Below are 27,368 nucleotides of genomic sequence, written 5' to 3' on the forward strand. Positions count from 1 at the left end.
TCTATTGGCAATTACTCTCTAGGCTGGCACCCTCGATATTCCACTGAGTACTGCCTGCAGGGGAGGAGAAATTAAAGTTGGAGAAGGAAAAAACTCCACAGAAAATCAAGTGGTAAAGGGCCACTGTCTCTAGAACGAGTGTTTTGCAAACCATTTTTCCTTTGTATACAAACACACGTGCTGTAGATTACATTTGTGTGTGGTTGCATCATCGTGAAAATAATGGTTAAGTTGTGTGCCTCTTCTCCACAAACAAAAAAAATCTGCCAGATGCTTTTTCATGAAGGTAGTGCCTCTTTAAATATGAATTGTTCCTATTTTTAAAGTTTATGAAATGTAATCAGTATTTAACTGATTAACGGTACATTTAGGTGTCGTAAGTTTTCCTGAGTAGCTGTGGGACAGTTTCTGTTAACCTAATCTACGGGAAACACATTTGAATTATTTTCAACATCTTTCCCTCCCCCCATTGACAATGTGAGAATGTTGTTTCAGTTGGAAACTCGCTGTGAAAATTGAATTCGTACTGTAAAAATTCTGTAGGACGTGCTTTTTTATTCCATTACACCTTTGCTTTGAATTCATTAGGTCAATGGACTTAATCACTGTTGCCTGTGTTTATTGGAGATACAGATTGACAGGTATGGTTACTTGGTTTGTCTCCTGGGGTTCAATTGCCGTTGCACAAATTAATCCTTGCTGTACATTCTTCATTTCTGATGTTTTACTGCTGCTGCGCCCCTCTTCCAACAGCAATATTAATCTAATGACTAACCATCAGTCATTAACAATGTTCAGGGATGTTGCTAGATCCCAGCACTAGCTGCAGAAGTTTCCTAGTGATGTTACCAAAGACTATCCTACAGTTTAATTGCACCAGGAGGCAGGAGGTTCCAATCTTTGTGAGAATTCGCCTGCGGTGTACATTCGTCAGCATCCTCAGCTGGTGTATGCTAACAAGTCGTCAATTCCCCCTCCCATCTAGACTATTGTGGTCCAGTTTCTGCACATCAATGGTGCTCTCTGCTGGTTTGCAGTGAGAATTCCAGGTTATACTAAAATAGATGGCCTGTTATACTACATTACCAGCCTGTAGGGCATAAGTAAGATTCATTGACTCCAAACACAATGTACAATGACTATGTTAATACAATGTACTTTACTTAATAAGAATTCTAAGAAGAGCAAGGTTTACCTATACATAAAATGTTGCCCTTTCAAAAACAAAAATTATTTTTCCCCATCATTCTGCACAACTACTCCCCTCTCGGGGCTATCCACCCTTTCCTAACTCATTCCCAATGTTGTATTGTACTTGTTTCTCCTCCCCACTCGAGAGATGTCCAAGAATAGTACTGACTGCCACACATCCTGCTGCTGCACCCCTCTTCCAACAGCAATATTAATCTAATGACTAACCATCAGTCATTAACAATGTTGAGGGATATTGCTAGTTCCCAGCACTAGTTGCAGAAGTTTCCTAGTGATGTCACCAAAGACTATCCTACAGTTTAATTGCACCAGGAGGCAAGAGGTTCCAATCTTTGTGAGAATTAACATAGTCATTGTACATTGTGTTTGGAGTCAATGAATCTTACTTATGCCCTATAGGCTGGTAATGTAGTATAACAGGCCATCTATTTTAGTATAACCTGGAATTCTCACTGCAAACCAGCAGAGAGCACCATTGATGTGCAGAAACTGGAGCACAATGGTCTAGATGGGAGGGGGAATTGACGACTTGTTAGCATACACCATTGTCTTGAGTTGGTATACACTTTCTCTCACTCTGACTTCAGATGAGTGAACCCCCAAACATCACACCCGATCTGTCATTGAGTTTTGTAGTATTCCTGTTTAAATATGCTGATCAGCCACTCTTATTTCATTTCCAAGTATGTCCGCTGAGCTTTTATGTTGCTTAATAAAGAACAAAGCAGTGAGGAACCACTGTCCCATTCCAAGCTTCTGAGGTTTACTGTAGATCAGTTGAATGGAGCAATTATCTTCCCCCACCCCCAGAGTCCAGAAACTAGTGGCTCATGGTGTGCTCTCTTCTACATGGGGAGACCAAATTAAAATTGAAGGGGGTCTATGAGCACTATAATAACAATGATGAAAAAAAACTAAAGGAGAATATGAGGCAATAAGAGGTTAAGAGCAGGGTAAAGAAAGCTAAGAGGGAATACGAGGAAAAAATTTCAAAAATTAAAAGGAACAGTAAAGTATTTTTAAAATATCAGTGAAAAGGGAATTGTAAAAGTGAGGTAGGACCCCTAAGAGGAGAGCATTATCCAATTTGTAGATAATGGTCAAAAAATGGCAGAGGTATTTAATAAGTACTTAATATCGATTTTTATTAAACAGGATGTTGGGGAGGAGGTGAATCCTGAAGTGGTTGAAAGTAAGTTGAGCAATATTATGATGCATAAAAGGAAAATTTTGGCTAAGTTAGTTAGGCTAAAGGAAGACAAAGCACCAGGGCCCCGACAGGATACATCCTAGGATCCTGAGGGTGGAAATTGTCAAGGCCCTAGAAATTATATTTCAGGGCTGTTTTGAGCCATGAAGAATGTACAGCAAGGATTAATTTGTGCAACGGCAATGCCAGAGGATTAGAGATTAATCAATGTAGTACACTTTTAAAAAGGGAGATAAAGTTAATCCGGGTAATTACAGGCCAGTTAGTTTAACATCTGTAGTAGGGAAAATTTGAGTCTTCAGTTAAGGATGAAATTACCACATATCAGGATAAAAAGAGAATAGTTAGAACTAGACAGCACAGATTTCAAAAGAGACGAACATACTTGACAAACCTCAAAGAATTCTTTGAGGTAACAGACATCGTAGATGGAGGAAATGCAATGGATTTGGTGTACATGAGCTTTAGGAAAATCTTTGATAAAGTGCCATGTGGGAGATTACCCGAGAAGACTAAGGAGTGTAAACTTAGGGAAAGGATAGCAATCTGGATTCAACATTGGTTAGAAGGGACAAAACATAGAATAAGAGTCAAGGGCAGTTTTTCAGAGTAATTGTAAGTGGGTAGAGGTGTCCCACATGGTTCAGTCCTGGGTCCATTTCTGTTCATTGTGTATATCAATAGTTTAGGTGTAAGCTTAGAGGGAGTCATGTTGAAATTTGCATATGACCAAAATAGGAGGTATAGTTAATTCTTTTGAAGATCAAAGGAAACTGCAAAAAGGAATTGAAAAGATAGGGAAATGGGCTAAAAAATGACAGATGGAATTCAGTTTCAGTAAGTGTGAGGTGATACATTTTGGTTAAAAAAATATATATTACAGCATTAATTACAGTCTGAATGGAAATAGGCTTGGTGCTGTGGAAGAGCAGAGAGATTTTGGGAGTTCAGAAAAAATTAAAGGGCACACTTCAGGTTGATAAAGCTGTAAAAAAAAAAGCAAATGGAAGTCGAGGTTTTATCAGAAGAGGTTATAGAAACCAAGAGGTAATTATGAGCCAAAATAAAACTTTAATAAGACCTCAAAGCATGCTATGTGAAGTATTGGGCTCCACACTATAGGAGGCTTTAGAGAGGGTACAATGCAAATTCACTAGGATGCTATCTGGTATGAAGAATTACAAATATGACAGAAGACTTGAAAGATGGGTCTTCTTGGTTAGAACAATGCAAATTACAGGCAATGTGACAGAAGTGTTTCTAATTATGAATGGATGGGACAAGGTAGATAGAAGCAGACAGCTTCCAATACAGTAGTGGTCTAAAAACAAGCGGTTTTAAATACAAGATTAAAGAGATACAAGGGATTTAGAAACGAGGGCAGCAGAAATTTCTTTACAGAGTTGTGGAATTCACTTCCAGGATTAGTGGTTGAGGCAGAAACTATGTCAACATTCAAGATTACATTGGATAGGTGGATGAGGGAATAGGAGGAATAGATGGGTAAACATGATTAGGTTTATTTGCTTGTGGTAAACACCAACACGGCTGAATGGACCAAATTGCCTAGTTCCATGTTGTAACTTCTATGTATTTCTATTTACTTTGGGTGACCATTTTGCCAAACTTCTCCATTCTTTGTGCAGCATTATCCTGACCTCCAGTGACTCATCAATTCTCCATTCCATTTATTTCCACTCGACCTTTCTGTCTTTGTCCTCCACTGTTCCAATGGAAACTTCAGGAACACACTCTCATCTTCCTCCTTTGCAGTCCCCGAAGATGAACATTGATTTTACTAATCTCAAACAATAGCTGCCTTCCCAATTCCCTGCCTCTCTCTCCCATCCAACTTTCACTACTGTTTTATCTCTATCATCTTCCAGTTTGGTCCCTTCTGCCATATGTTTTTCCACTAAATAACTGCGATGATCTTTGTATAATGCACACTTTTTGACCTTTTTAAAATCCTGTTTGGAGACTCTGAAACTGCTTCCTTGTGTTAGTGACGACCATACCTCACTCTTAACTTTTTCCTATACGGACAGGAGTGAAAAAGCTGCAGATGCTGAAAATCTGAAACAAAACAGAAAATGCTGAAAATACCATGGGGTGAGGATCCTCTGAACACATGCTGGCGAGGTGGTCTGAACCCTTGCTGTCAACCTGCATTTTTCTTCTACCAGGCTCCTTAAGTCTGTTTGCTTTGCCTGTTTTTCATCCTTGCAGTTTAATTTGCCTCATCCCCACTCCTTCAGCTGTTCTCGTTACTTTGTTTCTTTTATTTCTCTCATTATCCTTCCTATTGTCTTATGCCAATATAATTTTTGCCATTTAGCCACCCCCTGCTTTCCACAAGCACTTTACGGGTCATTTTATTTATTTTCTCAGGTATGTTTTTTCCTTCCGTTTGCTGTATTCCTTTTAAAATACTGTTCATCTGTAATATATTCCAATTTTGACAAAGGGACCACACTTGAAATGTTAATTTCTCTGCTCTTTCCAGAAACTGCCTGACCTGCTGACTCTTCATTATTTTGTGTTATTGTTTCTTGACTATTACTTGTTCCTCCCCACTTGCAGTATTTTATTTAGTTCTATAAAAAGGTCCTTGTCTTCCAGTTCCAATAACAGGTTGCTTGAAAAAATGTTATCTTTGCTCTTTTCAGACTGAGAGACTGGTTTGTATTGCCAATATTTATGTTTTTATTTCAGATTTCCACTTTTTGAAAAAGTCTCTAAACTTAATTACATCGGTATAGGAACTCCTAGAAGATATACTCTACAAACCCTATACGACATGATGGTGCTTGTGGACCTTAGCTATAAGGCAATCTGGTTATTGTTCTCATCGAAAGGTATCTGTACTATGTTAGCAGTCTGAAATCCCTCAAGGAAGGAAAATAAACAGTTCCTCTACTGCTTACTTCAAGCAATTCAGCTACAGCGTTACTCCTCCCACTCCGACTAGTAACTGGGCCAAGGCTCTATGAGATGGTCCTGGCTGGGGCACAAATCTAAATAAAGGTCTTGGTGACTAAGATCATAAAATGAATCAATGATCAGCTCTTTACTGTTGTGCTTTTTATGTTATAGATAGGGTTGATGGATCAATAGTTAGTGAAAGCAAAGTTTTGTTCTGGACACTGCAGAAGGATGTATGGATGATGTTAATACAATTGCCTGGGTGTCAATCATAGGCTGGGTTATCTTGTTCATTTGATTGTTATCATTGACCAATTATGGTCTTGTGGCTATACCCTAAGTTTAAGCCAGTTTGTAACCAATAGTGGAGGGGATGGTGTTGAAAGAAAACTAGTAAATGGTGAGGAAACCTTTTCTGGTGTGGGAGACAATAGTTCTGATCCCAGAAATGGGAGCAAAGTACTGAAGCTCTTCGTCAGATTGAAAGATCATGCAACATCCAGAGCAGATTTTCTTAGAGACAATATTGGAAATTGATTCTCTCCCACCCATAAGTCAATTCCTACATGCAGATGAAAGTTGATCAAATGACAAAAAAAATCTTATCTGGGTGACGTGTGATGTATTTTTGTTTAGCTTGGATTAGGTGTCCGTTCCTTAAAATCATAGTACAAGTGCCAGGCAACAAGAGGGAGTCTAACTCTAGACATTCAACGACATTACCATCACCGAATCCCCCACCATCAACATCCTGAGGGTCACCATTGACCAGAAACTAAACTGGACCAACCACATAAATACTGTGGCTACAAGAGCAGGTCAGAGGCTGGGTTTTCTGTTGGGAGTGACTCACCTCCTGACTACCCAAAGCCTCCCACCATCTACAAGGCACAAGTCAGGAGTTGATGGAATACTCTCCACTTGCCTGGATGAGCGCAGCTCCAATAACACTCAAGATGCTCAACACCATCCAGGACAAAGCAGCTCGCTTGATTGGCACCCCATCCACCACCTTAAACATTCACTCCCTCCACCACCGACGCATTGTGCCTGCAGTATGTACCATCTACAAGATGCACTGCAGCAACTCGCTAACACTTCGACAGCACTGCCCAAACCTGCGACCTCTACCACCTAGAAGGACAAGGGCTGCAGGCACACGGGAATACCATCATCTGCACATTCCCCTCCAAGTCACACACCATCCCGACTTGGAAATATATCGCTGGTCAAAATCCTGGAACTCCCTTCCTAACAGCACTGTGGGAGAACCTTCATCACACCGACTGCAGCAGTTCAAGGTGGCTCACCACCACCTTCTCAAGGGCAATTGGGGATGGGCAATAAATGCTGGTCTTGCCAATGACGCCCTCATCCCATGAATGAACAAAAAAAAATTTTCAAGCAAATTTGTTCAAATTCTTTTACTGAGCCCTTCTTGATACAATGGTGCATTTTTTGGTTACAGAATTAAGAGGAATAATTCAAATTTAAATAATGCTATGTTGATTGGTTCAGTTTATATGACTGATAAATTTTTTAAAAGGAACTGAGTGTTCAATTATTCAAACTCCAGGAAATCCTGATAAGCTTTTATATCCTGGAAAAGTTCTGTTAGAATTCAGGTTGAAACTTGAAGGGGAAAATAATATTGGTCTGAAACTTGCAATAGTTTAGCTTTGTACAGGCTCCAACAATGGTGAGAAATTTGCTTACAAGAGGTTAGCTTTACTTTAAAGTTGCAGCCCTTCTATTGTTTTTCCATTCAAGAAGTCAGGTGGAAGGAATCCCCCTATAAACACATTACTCTGGCCATTACTCATTCACTTGGTAATCTTTTGTTAAATGAATTTGCTTCATGGCTTTAAACTTAAACCAAGGTCTGAAGGTGTGAAGCTCCATTTACCCACTGAAGAGGTTCAGTCGCTAAAAATAATTACCAGATGGCTTTGTTTAATTATCCAGGTTCGTTACTGAAACCGTACCTGGATTGCAAGGCCAGGGTAGACACAGGGAGCTGAAACTCACCAATGCGGTGATCCAAGATGTGAAAGCTGAAATAATCTATAGTAGTAAAGATCCAAAAATGTAATACACACAACTAGACCTAATGATACCAAGAAAATTGATTGATGACCTAACAGCTAACTGCAATATCAGCTCCTCGCATTTAGCCTCACAAATACCATGTGAATCAGAGACCTATGATGTAATTTGGAGAAACCTCAGAGGACAAATCCCTCCAGAGGACCCATCACGCGATGCATCTCTTCCAAGCACCAGCGCAGACATTAGCACCCTGGGGGGCGTATAGTAAGTCAGAGTGGCGTGCACCTGGTGAAACAGCATAAGTGAGCAGGACCAGGTACTGGGGACAACCCAGAAGACAACTCAGAGAGCTGTGCTCTCCTACCTCTGCTCAGTGGGACAGAGATGCGGACCTCTGGGGTCTGGCCATTAAAAGAAAAATGCGTGACGCACATGAGCGATTATATGAAGGTACAAGATTTTGTGATTGGTTGTGAAAGTGATGCAGGAGTGGCGATTGGTTAGGATGATGGAGCTGGGAAGAAAGGGACTGAGCAGGTGTAGTGCAAGCAATCGGGAAGAGAGGTGTACTGACCATTTCTGATCTAGTGATGTCATTGAATCTCTTGCGGCACCATATCTAGGTCCTCAGAGTGATGCTCCTGCTGTGAACTTCCTTTGCCACCTCCAACCAGGCTTTCCTGGTGACAGTTTGACTTTCTCCTGCCACTCTGTAGGAACATCACTTCCTTCCTGGCCCTCAATGCTGCAAGCATCACCTCCAGAAAACCTAGGGTCAACCTTACCCCTCTTTGCAGCCTCTTCTTGCAGAAAACAAATTGCCAAAAGCAAGGTTCACGTTTAAGAGGCATATTCAACTGTTAAATAGTGGCCCGGGATTCCCGATGGAAACTGCATGGTGGCCCACTGCCGGCGTAATCGGCCGACCTGCCCCCAATCAAATGTAAATAAGCCCCGGCCGTTAAAATCGGATGGGCATCACCAGCTTTCACATTTCCAGGTGCGCTGCCCATTTCAGGACCTCCAAGCACCAATCCCACCCAGAGTTAAAATCACAGCCTACAATGCAGTTATCTATACAAAAAGACTGAACAATGGTAGGGGTGGACCATGTTGAACATCTTTTTAAAGCAATTGATTTTGTAGTTCACAATAGGTTGATGGCCTTATATTTTCTGGTGGGTGACAAAGCAGGGACACTTGAATTGCAGGTAATGTTGAGTTGATGTTTCTCTGACATTTGAATTGCTGGTAGAGTCCCTAACATCACTAATATGAATATCGGTCCTTTCAGATGAAACTGTCAAAGGGCTAGATTCAACGTGCCAGGGTCCAAAGAACCTAGAACAACGATTTTGGCTTGCTCTTTAGTTTGGTGCTTCCCTGTAACAAACACCAAGTGTTTAAAGTTCAATACTGCATGGTGGTATTGCTGACAGTCTAACATTCAAAGCACCTACCTGCAATGATTCATTCAAACAACCATTCTGGGATTATTTTGCAGAAAACAACCATTCCCTTGACCTGTAAATGTTATCTATACCTCTAGCTGGTTGACAGTGTGCTCATAAATAGGCTGTGGGTTTTTCCTCTGTACAGTATGTGGGACTATAGCAAGTACTATAGCAAAAGATTGAAAACACTGCCACCAACAGTTCTTAGCATCCTTGCTCCAATGGCATTAACTTACCCAACATAGTTGAATATGCCTGTAACAAATTACCTAAGTGGATCTACAGCAGGAGCTATGAAATCCATTTTTTGAATACAAAATACAAACTTAAATCCATAATGTTGTACACAGGAAAGCAGTAATTCATAGATTTTTTTTTAAATTGAAAAACAGCTACTAAAAAAAGTCAAATTAACATCAATGCATTATCCCACTGCTGCTGTTAGTTAAGCCCCAGCCAGGTCTTCTGTATGATCTATTGCAAGTGAAGTGACCCATCAGATTTGAACAGGGATCATAAGCTTGTCAAAAAACTAGACACAGATTGAGTTTTTCTTCCTCTTTCAGGGTCATTATTTTTTCCATACCAAAGAATACAGTCACATGACTACCAGGATGGCTTTACCTAAAAAGATGCTCACTTCAAATCCTTACTGTATCAAATCAAAGAGGATGCAAGGTATATTGAATTAATCTGCTATTTAACAGTCAGACCATCAAAACAAGTAGAACAATTTTCTTGTGTCAGGAAAACAAGCATCAGCTAGTCTCATTACCTTCATCTACCAAAAAGTTAACTGCATAAACCTTTAGATGCAGGAAACCATTGCTATACATGTGTGATATAGTCAGGGATTCAAGAATAATCAGCTGGAATGCTCATATAAATATATTTCCAGTTTGATTATTTCTTTCCTTTCTAAATTCTGATCTGCAACATTCTAATAAATTAAGTGCTGGCTCATCAAAATTCAGGGACAGCTGTAGGGAACATTCACTGTCACCGTACTGCACAAAAGTTATGAAAACGAGACAGATCAATAGGTTTTATTCTCCTTTGAAGGTGAATAACCTACTCCCTTGAAGGGAAGGGGGCTAAAAGGACAATCTACAAAGCCCTCTCAACTGAGGTAGGTGATCTGGATTGTTACACAGTATTGGGGTTTGACTCCACGATTTTCTGTCGAGCAAATAAGCACTTAAAACAAATACTCTTATTTCCAGTTTGAGCTGTTAATTACTTTGCAAACAGCAGGGGGCAAAATAGGTCACTAAAATGGCCTGTTAAATAACAGGATCTCATGCTCCCTTGTGATCTGTTTCAAGTACCAATTGAGAACAATTCTAGAATCACCATCAGTAAAATCTCACTCCTACAAACCAACTCAAAGTACTGATGACTTACCCAGTACTTCAGACTTTGCTCCAGAGTTAAGATGATTAATGGTAGGATCTTATACATAACAAGTATTTAAAAATTAAAATGCCTTTAGATACATATTTGGCCAATTTTCAATGTAGAGTCCCTAATGTGCTGAAGGAAACCCGATTTACATACAGTATGCAAGAGTCACAGTACAAAACTGTAACCAGTAAAATGCTACCTTTGCAAAACACTTGGGATTTGCTTTTAAACCTAAAGACTAGGGTATTTGTAAAGACATGTATGGAATGAAGGACATGTTTCGGTTAAAAGTCTTTCAAACGGGTTGATTTTCAGAATTAATTTAAACCCAGCACATTTGTAAGGATTTAGTGAAACACATTTTAAAATTGGTTCTGATCAGTCTGAAAGTAGAGCAAATACTGAGTCATGCATTTGCTTAATGCAGATGCTTGTAGCTGATAACACCAAAATCTTTTTTCCTGTAGGGAACAAACATCTTCTGGGTCCTAATGAGAAGCTCTAATAGTTTTTGTGAGTAGACAAGATAGCAATAATTACAACACAAAATACTTCCAGCAGTGGTTGCATTCCTGTAGTTTCCTTCTCTTCACATCAGTAACAATCACCAGAATCAAAGAACATGGAAAGACAGATTTGCATTTATATAACGCCTTTCACAGCTTCAGGGTGTTCCAAAGCATTTAACAGTCAATTAATTACTTTTTGAAGTACAGTCATTGTTGTTATAGGGGCGAACACAGTAGCCAATTAGATCAATGACCAGTTCATCTGTAATGGTAGTGTTGATTGAGGGATGAATACTGGCCAGGATAGCAGGAAAACTCCCTGCTCTTCTTCTTCAAAAAAAGTACCACTGGATCTTTTACGATCACCTTAACAGGCAGGCAGGGCCTCAGTTTAGCATCTCAACTGAAGAACAGTGTTTCCAATAATGCAACACTCCCTCAGTATGGCGCTCAAGTGCCATTCTACATTATGTGCTCTAATTCTGAGGCAGGACTTGAACCCACAATCTTCTAACTCAGATAAGATGCTACCACTGAACTAAGCTGACATTCATGATGCATTGCATCATTGTTATTTTACCCTTCCCACTTGTGGTTCAGACAGGTTTTATTAATTAGCAAAGAACATCATGGCTTTTAAATTGGCTACCAGATTCAAATAGAAGCCTTATGACTATTAGGACCTGTAGGTCCCAGAAATTGTTTAATAACAAAGCAATCAAGACTTTAGATTTGACCACATTGACTGTGTGGTCAAATCTAAATCAAGAGCAGAGTTGCTGCCTTAGAAATAGATTCTAGACACTATTTTCTTTTAATAGGCAGTTACAAAACAAATATCAGATAATTTTAGTTTGAATCAAAAGCATGATTTATCTTTGTCTGGTACTGATTAACTAATGTCTCCATATCCGAATAGCTTTTGTAAATATGCTTGTAATTTCAACAAATAGGAATGCGTTTCAAGGCAGTTACATGCCTGAGTTCAAATGCTTTCAGTGCAAGTCCTCATTGTGTTACTGCTTTGTCACATGCCCTTGTAATTTTTCCGTACAAATTCATTGTCGTAAGTGCATTTTATGGTAAATATTACATTTTCCCAGACTTTGTGCTTCCCAGTCAATAGACAAGGCGGGTTTACGGTGCTGTCCGTCTGCACTGTTATTCAAGACCTGTTGTCCTGAACGTGCTGCTCCTTCCATCTTTGACTCAGAAAATACATGGGTTGGTCAATCCAGCTTGCTAACTCAATCAATCCAAAAGCTCCAGGCCTTCACTTTGAAGAAGGAGTGAGGGTAATGAACTGTTTGCATGTAAATTTCCTTCTGGTTGGTCACAATGTAAACCTCAAGGTGCTTGTAAACAAATTTGCTAAGCCAACTGCATGGAGTTTTGTTTAGCAGCATAACAATCAGGCTTTGACGGATTTGCAGATGCCATTACCAGTGTCCCAAGTATCAAATGCTGCCAATTGTGGGAATTCAATAGGCTTGTTTTTCTATGCAGTTCTGTCTCCTTACCCTCAGAGTTGGATTGTTACTCTAGTGCAGCAGTTCCAGACATCCAACAAGTCAGCAAAAATATTTCAACAAAAAAATGCTCAATTATTCGACCATATCAACAGAGCCAGGGTTATTTGCAGAGTGTTTCAAACGTTTCCAGAGTTCTTTTCACCTCACGGATCTGTTTAGCCAGCACAAGAATGGGCTGCATAGATCTGTCCAGCTCTTCACAGCGGGCCATTAGTGTATACATGCCCTGAGAACACAATCAAAATAGTATTAGGCTAATGGTGATGAAAAATAGTACACAAGCCTTCAACAATACTGACTGCCTCCATGATTATAAAAGATCTTACTTAGGCAAAGGAACACTACTGTTTACTGGATAGTGCATAAATGAACGTTTCACATCTCAAAATTCGTTAGCATTTCTTTAAAAGGACAGCATAAACTTTCATGGAAGCTTGCTGCATTATCTACCAGTTGTTTGTTACTCCAGCAACAAATGACACCATCAGCCTCTTGCCAATAAAGAATGCTCACTAATGTGACTTTATAATCGATAAGTGCCATCAGCGGTAGGCATCAGTCTTCCAATCACAAAGTGTTGTATCTCTGTAAATGAGGCAACTCTGCAATTCTAATTGTATCCAGAAACTGCAGTTTCAAAGATCCCAACAGTAACTGTCTGAGGTGTAGAAAATGCAGGGCACCTTCCTAGTCATTCTCCAATAATGTAAATAGATACCGATGGGACGCTGGTAAAGCAAAAAGCAGAGGGCCTCACTCGGAGGTCACACATCTCTTTTAGCACTTCATTCTCGACAGTCTAGCACTCAAAATAAAGGAAGATAAAGTGATGGGGTCTGGGACTCGGATTTTATCTTTATAAAATTTGAGGCATTAAGTGGGTGGTGGTGAGAATCCAGAGATATAGCACATTTTTGGCATCTTCAAACATTCACATTGAGATATTTTAAAATATCTATTAAAAATGGAAGGTTGATGGCAATATTCCATGAGGTATCTGTAACAGAAGTAGGTGGCGCTGTGATAGCGAATTTGAATGATATCGTATTATTCCCAATTCCACCCACTGACTACAGTGTGACTTTGTAGCAAGATTTTCATAGTCAATATGAAAATACAACTCTTTTTTCTGGTTAATCTAATCCATAAGCATAGCTTCTTTATTAATGTTAGTAGTGCTAACCCCCATCTTTTTAGAGAACTTAAAAAATTACAATTCTGGGAACAGACTTCACAAATATTTAATCACCATTATTTATACGTCTACCCTTTAAAAAAAGACAACATCCTTCCCCTTTTTACTTCCTCTTTTATTGATTGCTTCGTTTCTCAAAATTTCTTTCTAATGTTTCCACTTAATGCTCAAATTTTCTTTCTCAATTTTTAACATTCAACTTAATTCCCTTTTTTTAACTTCTCTATCAATAAACAAAGCAGTGCAGCAGATACCATCTCAAATAATATTAAATAGAACCACACGATTTCTGGAATTACTGCAAACATTCGACAATATCATCCAAAATTTATGTAACAGTTTGTCACTATTTCTTTTTCTTTTCCTCCTCCTTCCCAGATTCTGGGCTTGCCCAGCTGGGAGGTTTGCTCTCTGAGCAAGGTGCTCCATTTCAGTTCCTCATTTGGCTCTGCCTCACTCTCCCATCCATGAAGTACATTAGTGAACCAGTTGGAGTTTTATTGCAATCTGACAGCTTTCATGGCCATTTTCTGGTACTCGCCCACAATTTACCAGATTTATTGAATTCAGTTTCCATAAGACCATAAGAGATAGGAGCAGGAGTAGGCCATTCAGCCTCTCGAGCCTGCTCCGCCATTTAATGAGATCATGGCTGATCTGATTTTTAACTCAACTCCACTTTCTCGCCCTTTCCCCATATCCTTTGATTCCCTTGCTGATCAAAAATTTGTCTAACTCAGCCTGGAATGTATTCAACGACTCAGCCTCCACAGCTTTTTGGGGTAAAGAATTCCAAAGATTCACGAGCCTCTGGGAGAAGAAATTCCTCCGCATTTCCATCTTAAATTGGCGACCCCGCCCCCTAGTTTTAGATTCCCCCATGAGGGGTAACATCCTCTCAGCATCTACCCTATCGAGTCCCCTCAGAATCTTGTATGTTTCAATAAGATCTCCTCTCATTCTTCTAAACTCCAATGAGTATAGACCCAACCTGTTCAATCTTTCCTCATAAGACAACCCTTCCATACCCGGAATCAACCTAGTGAACCTTCTCTGAACTGCCTCCAATGCAAGTATGTCCTTCCTTAAATAAGGGCACCAGAACTGTACGCAGTACTCCAGGTGTGGTCTCACCAGCATCCTGTACAGTTGTAGCATGACATCCCTGTTTTATACTCCATCCCCCTAGAAATAAAGGCCAATATTCCGTTTGCCTTCCGGATTACCTGCTGCACCTGTAAATTGACTTTTTGTGTTTCACGTACGAGGACACCCAGATCCCTCTGTACCGCAGCATTTTGCAGTATTTCTCCATTCAAATAATATTTTGCTTCTTTATTTTTCCTCCCAAAGTGGATGACTTCAAATTTTCCCACATTATATTCCAACTGCCAAATTTTTGCCCATTCGCTTAACCTGTCAATATCCCTTTGCAGACTCTTTGTGCCCTCCTCACAACTTGCTTTTCCACCTATCTTTGTATCATTAGCAAATGTGGCCACAAGACACTCTGTTCCTTCATCCAAGTCATTGATATATATTGTAAATAGTTGAGGCCCCAGCACTGAGCCCTGCAGCACCCCACTAGTTATAGATTGCCATTTTGAAAATGATCCTTTCATCCCGACTGTTTGTTTTCTGTTAGTTAGCCAATCCTCTATCCATGACAGTATATTACCTCCAACACCATGAGTTCTTATCTTGTGCAGTAATATTTTATGTGGCACCTTATTGAATGCCTTTTGGAAATCCAAATATACTGCATCCATTTATCCACCCTGCCTGTTACTTCCTCAGAACTCTAATAAATTTGTCAGACACGATTTCCCCTGCATAAAACCATGTTGACTCTCCTTGATTGTATTATGAGTCTCCAAATGTCCTGCTACTACTTCCTTAATAATGGATTCTAGCATTTTCCCATTGACAGGTCTATAGTTATCTGCTTTCTGTCTCACTCCCTTCTTGAATAGGGGTGTTACATTTGCGGTTTTCCAATCCGCTGGGACCTTTCCAGAATCTAGTGAATTCTGGAAGATTACAACCAATGCATCCACTATCTCTGTAGCCACTTCCTTTAAGACCCACGGATGCAAGCCATCAGGTCCAGGGGACTTGTCAGCCTTTAGACCCATTAGTTTACCTAGTACTTTTTCTCTAGTGATAGTGATTGTTTTTAGTTCCTCCCTCCCCTTTGCCCCTTAATTATCTACTATTATTGGTATGTTATTAGTGTCTTCTACTGTGAAGACAGATACAAAATATTTGTTCAATTCCTCTGCCATTTCCTTGTTTTCCATTATTATTTCCCCAGTCTCATCCTCTAAGGGACCAATGTTTACTTTAGATACCCTCTTCCTTTTTATATACTTGTAGAAGCTTTTACTGTCAGTTTTTATATTTCTTGCTAGTTTACTCTCAATTTATTTTCTCCCTCTTTATTATTCTTTTAGTCATCCTTTGCTGGTTTTTGAAGTTATCCCAATCTTCGGGCTTACCAGTAATCTTTGCCATGTTGTATGCTTTTTCTTCATAATTTGTCATGTTGGGATTTAAACTCCCTTCCTCTAGGTTGCCAATCCAGTACCATAACCACTAGGCCACCATACACACGAAAGAACAAGGTTTGGAGTTTCCACATAAATTCCAGTAATTCTTCAGAAAAATGTTCCACTGCTAAACAAGCACAGCTATTTTGATTTTAACAAACATACTGATGCCACCACCACAAAGAGGAGTCCTGCTGTGCAAACTGTCATTGATCAGTCTCTAAGATAAAAGTGGAAAAGAGCTCTAGAGCTATAAACATGCCACATCATCTGAAGTTGGCATCTCCCATTGCAGTGGACCAGCATACTGTATACTGCTGGGCAACTACTCTAAAACCAGAAAGCACCAGCAGTCCCATTTCTACTTTGCCTTATGGCCAGCCTTCTTTCTCTGTATTGGTCCACTAAAATAAAAAAAAGCCTAAACAAACTTTTGGAAAAAAAATCAAAGTGATCAGAAATTCAATGGGCAAGTCCATCGTCTGATTTATGCTACTTGGCCTCTAAATGGCCCGTAGGATAAGACCTCCTTTCTTCTTTCCCCTTATCCCTAAAATGGAAGTCAGTGACCCTATCCAGACACACCATGTTTATGCTGGAGTAACAAGAGAATCCCAATTTCACAGCAACATGTTCTTCTACTATAAATGTAATATTTTATATTAATGTCCAATTATAAATAGCCAGAAAAGGCATCCAAGGTATATGAGAAAATATAATTTTAAAACATGTACAATTGTTGATGTTTATTACCGAGAGAGAAGTCCTGTAGTTCTGCCAAATTACAGGTATTACATTTTTGTTATGCAGTATAAATTAAAAGGAGGAGTCTGAAATTCCTTCCAACCCACACAACTTTTCTTCTCGCCAGAAGGCATTGATTCTTTGCTGAGGCACAGTTGCAAGAGCATCAATTGCCTCCCATCACCTCATCCAAATGACCATTATTTGTCAGTGGCTACCTGAACTGGGGGGGGCAAAGGTGAGGGAAGTAAGACATCACAGGCAAGTCTATTTCTGTCCTCACTCAAAATTCATACACACTTCTAGCAAGACTTATTGGATAGCAATGAGGTACAGGAGCCTTCCCTGGTTTTTCTTTCAATACCCCAAGTAACAGCCTTGCAGCTTCCCAAGTTATCATCTAATTCAACAGACAATTTCTAGCCAGACAACTCAACGGACAATGGCAGGCCAGGCCAAGGAGAAGGGACAAGATCCTGCAGTTTTAAAATGCTTTGCATACTTCAAGCTGTATTACACAAGTCACAATTTTTTCAGAATTTCCGGATGTCTGACTTTTCTGCTTACCCCACTCCCCATGTTATTCTTGTTAAGGATAAGGCTGCCTATAAACATATTCATGGACTGTCTTTGGTTAGCCAGCAAAGGTGGGGGGGGGGGGGGGGGGGGTGGAGGGGTGTGGTGGCGGTGGGGTGCCTGCATTGATGCTGATCGGGTCAAGTTTTCTGTCCCCATTTCAGATTGGCAAACTCATCTTAGGGGGTTCTGATGCAAATGCCAGACAAAGCTGGGATTCAAATTCAGGTTTAATTTACTATCCAATAATCTAGCATAGAAACTACAGGGATACCCAATAATCGTCAACATCTTTTGCCACAGTACTATTATACTGACATGTCACACTTATTTGACAGAAGAACACAATATAGTCTGTGGCAATTTGTACAACTGTAAGCAAATTTTAAAAAAGGCAATCAGGGAACAAATACAAAATCAGAATGGAATAAAGAAGCTAACATGAATATTGTAAATACACATGTGCAATAATATAAAGTTAAGATCCTGACTGCAGTTAAACAGTTGCTAATGGTTGCCAGTGGTTGACTCAGAAAATAACACTGGATTAGAATAATCAGTAAAGAACTAAACTAGTAGTTTTTATTTGTTTCCATGCCCTCACCTTTATACTCATATCCACCGACTCTCCAAGACTGTCTACTGAATCTCGATACGTTTGAATGTAGCCCACGCTTAGTGCTGTCATCTGGATTTTAAAAAATCATGTCAGTACTGGAAATATAGCTGTAAGCTCCTGAATTTAAATATTCGACTAACAATTGAGATAAATAGCTAAGTACATTATCAAGTGGACTGCAATGTTTGACTACTCACTTTCAAGATACAAAACAGTACCCAATGGTAAGTGCAGGGCTAAGGGGATAGGGCAGGGCAGTGGGACTAACTGGATTGCTCATGCATAGAGCTGGCGCGGACTCGATGGGCCGAATAGCCTCCTTCTGTGCTGTAACCTTCTTTGATTATAAGTGACATTAGATCATTGCTATATAATACAGCCGAGTTTCTAGTGAACCCAGGAACTGTTGTACTCAATAGGTCTCATATCACTTCTACCGACTAATTCAACAAGTGCGCATCAACATCAGGTGATTTGAATTCGGGCATCAGATTAAACAGAATCTTTGAATGAACGTACTACAGACAGATTTCAACATCTCGTGTATATGTAAAGCAAAATACAAGTTTCATTTCAAAGATATTGTAACGGTCCAACAGATCTCTCAAATTGTGTTTTACAATCCATAAAACCGAATTCCAAATGCCACAATAAGTCCATTTCCCATAGCTTCCCCCACTTCCCGATATCTCTTGGAGGTTAACATTCAAACTGCAGAAGGTACACATTAAGGTCCATAGCACAGGTTAGACTACCGTAAGAATATTGTGTCCAGTTTTGGGCACCTTGCTTTAGGAGCAAGTACAGAAGAGATTTATTATGACAATACCAGGGATGAGGTGCTTTAACTATAAAAAAGAAAAACCAGGCCTCTTTTCACTGTAACAGAAGAGTTAAGAAGAGATCTGATATAGATGCTCAAAATTACAAGGGATTTTGATAAAAACTATTTCCATTGGTTGGTAAGTTGTTCACTTGAGGGCATAGATTTATTATCTCCAAAAAGAACAAAGAGGTTCAGAGAATTAATTACTATTTATTTTATAGAGCGTTGTTAAGACATGGAATGGTCTATCAGAAAAGGAATCCAAAACAGCTTTATAAATGGATGCAGATAAATATCTCAAAAAGGAAAACTTTTCATAGGTATGGGGAAAGGGACTCATTGGGCAACTCTTTCAAAGAGCCAGCACAGACATGGGACGAATGGAACCCTGAGTGGAATCATAATGTACTGTAAAATTCTTGATCAGTGTTGAAAGTTATAAACATTCATCCGAGGATTTCAGCATGATTAGAAACCACTTTTCATGGATAGATCCAGATCATCAAGAACCAATTCATACATACATTCTGGATGGTGGCATTTAGGCTTTTCATCATCTGATCGACTTTCTGTGCCACCTCCTTTGCATCTCTCTCCAGATCTAGCAGTACCCCAGGATCTATTGGAGGAATGTCTGATTTTAACCTCTGCATATTTCTGGTTTTCACGTTGCTTCCAGCTAGGAAAGATAAAAGAAAAAAGTGCTAAGTCTCCAATGCCTCATTAAAAATTTTTAAAATGCCCAGCTGGCTATGGCAACTGTAAAACAGTTTATTCACTTAACCAAGTTTGAATGGAACCCATACTCACATTCATAAGAGTAGATTTTGTGTACATTCTACTTACTATTAAACTGACTTTTTAAAAACAAGTCAAATGTCTCACTTCCCAGAGACCCAAAATATCAGGTCTCCTCCCTGCTAGGCTGCTTTGGTGAAATGGGGGCCATAACTTTGGATTAGCCTAAAGCCCAACCTGGAGCTACCCAAACCTAGTAAAACATGCTACTTGTGAAACAACAGAATATAACCCATATCTTATCAAATATAACATACATCTGTCTTTGTATTGGTAAAAATAAATAAATACAATGTGCATCTGACTTTTGGGCATTTCCACTGCAACCATAATGTTACACAAAGATTACATTTGCAAGAAATGTGTATCATTCTCTTGGGGTTACAGTCTAAATGCCAATGTAAAATGGTCCCCATCTTCTATCTAGCTGTAAAAAAGTTCTGCATCTATTTCATCCATTGGACAAGAACCAATAAAAAAGATTACACTAACTTCAGTCTCTGACCACATCGAAGAAATAATTCCCCCTTCTCAAATTAGTTGTTTCCTGTGTTTTCCTTAACTCTACCCCACCCCAACCTATTTCCACCATTGGCAGCTCTTATTTACTTGGTCCTGCTCATATCTGACTATTTTGTATCAGCCAGTTCCCACTACCATTTTTTTTTGGAGGCAGCCCCATAGCATTATTTCCTGCCAACCAACCCCCCCCCACAACACGCATCACCACACTACAAGTATCACAATCCGTAAGTCTGTGATGAATGCCATGCAAGATCCACTAGTTGTGGTAGGTCTATTCACACTTTCAAAACAGCCACAAATAGAAAACTGGGACAATTACTGATAAAAGACTAAAATAAATGAAATCTACTTCAAAAATTATAGGAGGACAAAGGATGGATCTTAATGCTAACAATACCCACTGAACAGGTATCATTCCAATGACTGAACATTACAAAAGAAAAATATCATGCTAGTTGGAAAGGACAGTACGCACTTGGTACTGAGCTTGCATTCTTCAACGTCCCCAGTTCAGATGACTGAGCAATTACAATTGTGCTGGCAGGGTAGTGAAGTTATTTTTTCATGCGCATGCCGTAGCAATATATACAACGTTTGGCCAACCTGGAATAAACTCAAACTAACCCAATTAATTAAACATAAAGAAATTAGGCACACATGGAAAATAGGGTTCAATGTTAAGGTTAAGTGTAAAACAAATTATAGTGGAAACTCAATTATCCACCACTATGGAGATGATTCTTACCTCTTCTAGATGACAGATAATTGAATGTCCTAATACACACTACTAATTATGATGCCTTGCATTTCCAATTCACCTCAGTCTTCTCCAGCAGCACTTACCTCCATTACTTCCATCAGCAAAATTAGCTGGTGCTGCAGCAGCTGATTTGCTGGCTCACAACTCCCCAAACACCTGACCACGACTGCAACTAGTGAAAATGTCAAGCAAAAATATTCCCTCAAAGCCAACCACTGGCTCCTAGCTTGAGGTAAGTGCTAAAGATATTATACTGTCACATTCAGTGGTCCTCTTGGCATTCTCAACAGCACTGACCTATGCAGAACTGCCTACAATAAAATCAATACAGATCCTTGATTAAACATGCTCCTGTGTGGTTGGGTCCCCAAATAGCTGAAAAATAAGCTACTACACAAAATAAGAGCTCATGGTGTAGGGGGTAACATATTAGCATGGATAAAGGATTGGTTAGCTAACAGGAAACAAGACTAGGCATAAATGGGACATTTTCAGGTTGGCAAGATGCAACGAGTGGAGTGCCACAGGGATCAGTGCTTGGGCCTCAACTATTTACAATCTATATAATTAACTTGGATGGAGGGACCGAATGTATGGTTGTTAAATTTGCTGATGACTCAAAGGCAGCTAGGAAAGTAAGTTGTGAAGAGGTCGTAAGGAGTTTGCAAAGGGATATAGATAGGTTAAGTGAGTGGGTAAAAAATTGGCAGATGGAGTATAATGTGGGAAAATGTGAACTTGTCTACTTTGGCAGGAGGAACTGAAAAACAGTATATTATTTAAATGGAGAGAGATTGCAGAACTCTGAGGTACAGAGGGATCTGGGTGCCCTAGTACATGACTCACAAAAAGCTAGTATGCAGGTACAGCAAGTGATTAGGAAGGCAAATGGAATATAAAAGCAGAGATGTTTTGCTACAGTTGTACAGGGCATTGTTGAGACCTCATCTAGAATACAGTGTACAGTCCTTATTTAAGAAAGGACATAATTGCTTTGGAGGTGGTTCAGAGAAGGTTCACTCGACTGATTCCTGGGATGAGGGGGTTATCTTATGAGAAACGGTTGGACAAGTTGAGCCTGTATACACTGGAGTTTAGAAGAATGAGAGGTGATCTTATTGAAGATATTATAAGATCCTGAGAGGACTAGAAAGGGTTGATGCTGAGGGGATGTTTCCCCTTGTGGGAGAGACCAGAACTAGGGGCCACAGTTTAAAAATAAGGGGTCTCCCATTTAAGATGATGACGAGGAGGAATTTTTTCTCTCTAAGGGTCGTGGAGCCTGTGGAACTCCTTTCCCCAGAAAGCGGTGGAGGCAGGGTCATTGAATATTTTTAAGGCCGAGTTAGATAGTTTCCTGATTAACAAAGGAGTCAAAGGTTATAGTAAGTAGACGAGAAAGTAGGGTTGAGGTCACAATCAGATCAGCCATGATCTTATCAAATGGCAAAGCAGGCTCGAGGGGCCGAATGGCCTACTCCTGCTCTTAATTCATATGTTCGAAAGCATAGAGCTGGATTCTCTCTTCAGCGATTGAAATTGCAGGTCTCAGAATTTGATTGGAGCGTGGAAGAACAGTAAATGAGTAATGCACATAGAGGTCATGGATCTTCATTTAAATATTCCTCCTCTGGAGAACGTTCTATGTAAAGAAGGCACAGAATTCTAAAAATGCATTCAGGAGAACATTTTTAACCAGTACATAGCAAGCCCAAGACAGGGGGAAATACTGGACTCAGTTTTAGGGAATGAAGCTGGGAGGTGGAAGGGGTATCAGTGGGAGAGCATTTTGGTGGTAGTGATCATAATTCAGTTAGATTTCGCGTAGTTATGGAAAAGGACAAAGATAAACTCGGAGTAAAATTTCTCAATTGGGGAAAGGCCAATTTTACTAAGCTGAGGTGTGATTTAGCGAATGTGGACTGGAGGCAACTACTTGAAGGTAAATCAGTGTCAGAGCAGTGGGAAGCAGTCAAGGAGGAGATAGTGAAGGTTCTGAGCAAATATGCTCTCTCAAAGAAAAAGGGTGGGACTCCCAAATCTCGAGCCCACTAGATGTCACGGAGCAGAAAGGGTAGATAAGGCAAAAAAGGGAAACTTATGTCAGATACCGAGAGCTCAATACTGCAGAAAGCCTTCAGGAGTATAGAAAGTATAGGGGTGAAATTAAGAAGGAAATTGGGAAAGCAAATAGAGGCCATGAAAAAATATTGGCAAGGAAAACCCAAAGATGTTTTATAAATACATAAAGAGCAAGAGGATAACTAAGGAAAGAGTAGGGCCTATTAGAGACCAAAAAGGTAACCTGCGTATGGAGGCGGAAGACGTGAATATGGTTCTTAATGAGTACTTTGCGTCTGTCTTCACAAAAGAGGGGGACGATGCAGACATTGTAGTTAAGGAGGAGGAGTGTGAAATATTGGATGGGATAAACATAGTGAGAGAGGAAGAATTAAGGAGTTTAGCATCTTTGAAAGTAGATAAATCGCCAGACCCGGATGAAATGTATCCCAGACTAAGAGAGGCAAGGGAAGAAATAGCAGAGACTCTGACCAGTCAGCCTAACCTCGGTGGTGGGCAAATTATTGGAAAAAATTCTGAGGGACAGTATGAATAGTCATTTAGAAAGGCACGGATTAATCAAGGACAGTCAGCATGGATTTTTTAAGGGAAGGTCATGTCTGACTAACTGGATTGAATTTTTTGAGAAGGTAACAAGGAAAGTCGATGAGGGTAGTGCGTTTGATGTAGTCGACATGAATTTTGGCAAGGCTTTTGGCCAGGACCCACACGGCAGACTGGTCAGAAAAGTAAAAGCCCATGGAACCCAAGGGAAAGCGGCAAGTTGGATCCAAAATTGGCTCAGTGGCAGAAATCAATGGGTAATGGTCGATGAGTGTTTTTGACTGGAAGGCTGTTTCCAGTGGGGTTCCACAGAGCTCAGTGCTAGGTCCCTTGCTTTTTGTGGTTTATATAAATGATGTGGACTTAAACATAGGGGGCATGATTAAGAAGTTTGCAGATGATACAAAAATTGGCCATGTGGTTGATAGTGAGGAAGAAAGTTGTAGACTGCAGGAAGATATCAATGGAATGGTCAGGTGGCAAATGGAATTCAATGCAGAAACGTTTGAGGTAATGCATTTGGGGAGGGCAAACAAGGCAAGGGAATATACAATAAATGGTAGGATACTGAAAGTGTAGAGGAAGAGAGGGACCTTGGAATGCATGTCCACAGATCCCTGAGGTATCAGGGCAGGTAGATAAGGTGGTTAAGGAGGCATACAAGATACTTACCTTTATTAGCTGAGACATAGAATATAAGAGCAGAAAGGTTATGCTAGAACTGTATAAATCACTCGTTAGGCCACAACTGGAGTACTGCATACAGTTCTGGTCTCCACATTACAGGAAAGATGTGGAGAGAGTTCAGAGGAGGTTTACGAGGATGTTGCCAGGACCATAGAATTTTAGTTATGAGGAAAAATTGGACAGGCTGGGGTTGTTTTCTTTGGAACCAAGGAGGCTGAGGGGTGATTTAATTGAGGTGTATAAAATTATGAGGGGCCTAGATAGAGTGAATAGGAAGGACCTATTTCTCTTAGCAGAGGTCAATAACCGGGGGCATAGATTTAAAGTAATTGATCGAAGGATTAGAGGGGAGTTGAGGAGAAATTTTTTCACCCATAGGGTGGTGGGGGTCTGGAATTCGATGCCTGAAAGGGTGGTAGAGGCAGAAACCCTCATCACATTTAAGAAGTACTTGGATATGCACTTGAAGTGCCGTAACCTACAAGGCTACAGACCAAGAGCTGGAAAGTGGGATTAGGCTGCATAGCTCTTTTTCTGCCGGTACAGACACGATAGGCCTCCTTCTGTGCTGTAAATTTCTATGATTCTAAAAAGGATGAAAACTTTGCTCTGACCTTACAACAAATTCTACAGTACCAGTGTGACATTCCTACTTTCCAAATTAGTTATCCTCACAGCTATCCAATACACTACTTTATACAAGTTGCATCTGACAGCAGGACTGCTGAGTGAGGCAACACTGCAGTATAAACAACTCACTGCTCATGACATTGAAGGCACTTATGCCCTCTCTCTGACAGGAAGTGCCACCCACAGTAAACATAAACCACAGTTACCAAAACACTTATTGCCAGAGCTCTATTTTGGGCCACAGGTGGTCTAACCTCTCATCCTACCTGTAACGGGGAAGGTTCCAGTCTTAGCCAAAAGGCGATTTGCATAAACCGCATACGTGAGAACTGCAGTTTTCCTGCTGAATCCCTCCTACAGGAAAAGGGGGACAATTCTGGCACCAAGTGAAATTGTTCAAACGCAGAGAGGACTCTAATTACAGGTGTCAACTTAGCCAGTGGCACTGAAAAAAAAAAGCACCCACCCACCAGAAAAAGCTGCTGCAAATTCCAGACTATCCTATATATTAAAAAAAGGTGCGAGAAGGGTAAAAAAAGACTTGCACTTCATAGCACTTTTCACAACCTCTCAATGGGCTATACAGCCAATGAAAAACTTTTTTTTAAGTGTAATCACTGTGGTAATGTAGCAAACGCCGTCAATTTGCACACATCAAGGTCCCACAAACAGTAATGAGATGATAATCTGTTTAGTGATGTCAGTTGAGGGATAAATATTGGCCGGAACCCGAAAGAATTCCCCTGCTCTTCTTCGAATACTGCCAAGGGATCTTTTACATCTCATTCTAAAGATGGTACGTACCACTTACAGTGAAACTCTCTCAGTACTGGGCCATCTCTTAATGTTACTAAGCCACCTGGAATTGGCACACTTACTGAGCCGCTTACAAACCCCATCAGTGTTGGCTGGTCGCCCCATGTAAGTGGATGAGGCGCTAACTTGCTGCATTGTGGAAGTCCCTCGGGTGTGCATATGTTTTGCAAAAAACAAAACTGGAGGCATGCAACGTCGCAAGTGATGCCCAGTGCCGCTTGCTTACTCGGATGCGGAGGCCGTATGTTTGAGGAAGCCCCCGGTACTCACAGTCCAGGTCCAGGCTTTGCCTCGAGCTCATCTTGATCTTATGCTGCAGGTTGTTCGCCACGAAGTGGGTGAGGTCCCCGTCGTGGCTAATCGTGCCCTCCAGCTCCAGTGCACTTGAAATGGTCGCCCTCCGCCCTTCCAGCTTGCTATCCCGGCCTCGGATGCCGCGCAACACCTCGCTGATCCCGTCCAGGCTTTTACTGTCCTGCAGGCGGCCGCACACCCGCTCTCGGGCTGCCGGATTGGCCGCTGGTTTGTTGCGGCACGGACCCGACGACGACTGCAGCGGCGGCGCTGGCCCTTCAGCGCATTCTGACGATTCGGCGCCGCTTTCCGAAGTCTCCTCCCCGCTCTCCGAGGTCTCGGAAGGCGGATTGCCGACAGTTGCTTCCACTTCGGCCTCTGCCATGGATGAGGGGGAGCAACCACCTGCTCCGACTCGCACTCCAGCCTCGGCCGCGCTCACTCCTACCCTTGGCAACCGAACCAGGGCGCGCGCAAGATCCGTTAGCCGGCACACGCGCAGTGAGTCGCCCCGCGACCTCCGAGCAGAACGGGATCACGTGATTCCCCCCCCCCGGAACAGAAGCCGGAGACGCCATTTTGAATGCGGGCAAAGAAGCGCGGAGTGACTTTTGTCTCTCTTTCAATTAAGAAAAATGAGCAGGAAACCATTTTCCGGCCCTTCAGCAGCCGATAGCAGTGAAGGAGAGATTCGGAAAATAAACCGCAGGCTGCGAGCGCGAGAGGCGCTCTGGGGTGAAAAGACGAGATAGTTTGTCGAAGAGTAAAGTGAAAGGAGAAAGCGCGAGCGCTACCTACCCTCTGCCATGGTACGAGCCGCCAACTTGGATCTGAGCATAAACTCCCGGCTAGCGAATCATAACACTGGCTTCACAGTCGTTCCACCCGCTTTTTTTCATAGGGAGGGACGGGGATTATTTCCTGTGGAGTCTAAACACATACCAGACTTGCATACTGGATACCAGGCGTAATATCATTTCATTTTAGAAGTTTTTTTTGTGGTTTAGATCTTTAATGGCTGTGCCCCTCTAAAGGGAGGGGGGCACTTTTGTTTGATGACACTGGTCTCCTTATAGGTTTTATTTAAGAAAAGGCATACTAGACCTGTTGTGTATCTCCAGCAGTTTCTGTTTCACACACACCTATGTATAGAGGATCTCTGTGGCGTTTGCCCTGCCAGAGTTGGAAGATACGCTGTTTTGTAGAAACAAGGGTATCCCTGCACTGTAGTCCAGCCTGTTGTTGTTATTATCAGGGTCAGCAGAGGTGACTGAATCGGGTGAAATGGTATTTTTGTTAGGTAGTATTCTGGGAGTGTTGCCTCTGTTTCGGGGTTGAATTTTGAAAGCAGCTGGGTATTTCCACCTACTCATGGGATTCACCCCCCCCCCCCCAAATATGGGTTCACCATTAATCAGTGGCCCTGATA

The 27,368-nt window shown here is 40.9% G+C and overlaps 1 protein-coding gene across 1 annotated transcript; it reads right to left on the bottom strand.

Annotated features, from left to right (window-relative positions):
- Window positions 1-5,104: 5,104 nt before the first annotated feature.
- borcs6 (BLOC-1 related complex subunit 6) lies at window positions 5,105-26,419 on the bottom strand. Its single transcript, XM_067998925.1, has 4 exons — window positions 25,916-26,419; window positions 19,329-19,483; window positions 17,964-18,047; window positions 5,105-12,521 (listed from the first exon to the last, which is right to left on the bottom strand). Exons 1-4 carry the CDS (start codon window positions 26,322-26,324, stop codon window positions 12,396-12,398), a joined length of 774 nt encoding a protein of 257 aa, XP_067855026.1. The 5' UTR covers window positions 26,325-26,419; the 3' UTR covers window positions 5,105-12,395.
- Between the last annotated feature and the right edge of the window lie 949 nt (window positions 26,420-27,368).

This window comes from Heptranchias perlo, chromosome 17, assembly GCF_035084215.1.
Source record: "Heptranchias perlo isolate sHepPer1 chromosome 17, sHepPer1.hap1, whole genome shotgun sequence".
NCBI classification, from domain to species: Eukaryota; Metazoa; Chordata; class Chondrichthyes; order Hexanchiformes; family Hexanchidae; genus Heptranchias; species Heptranchias perlo.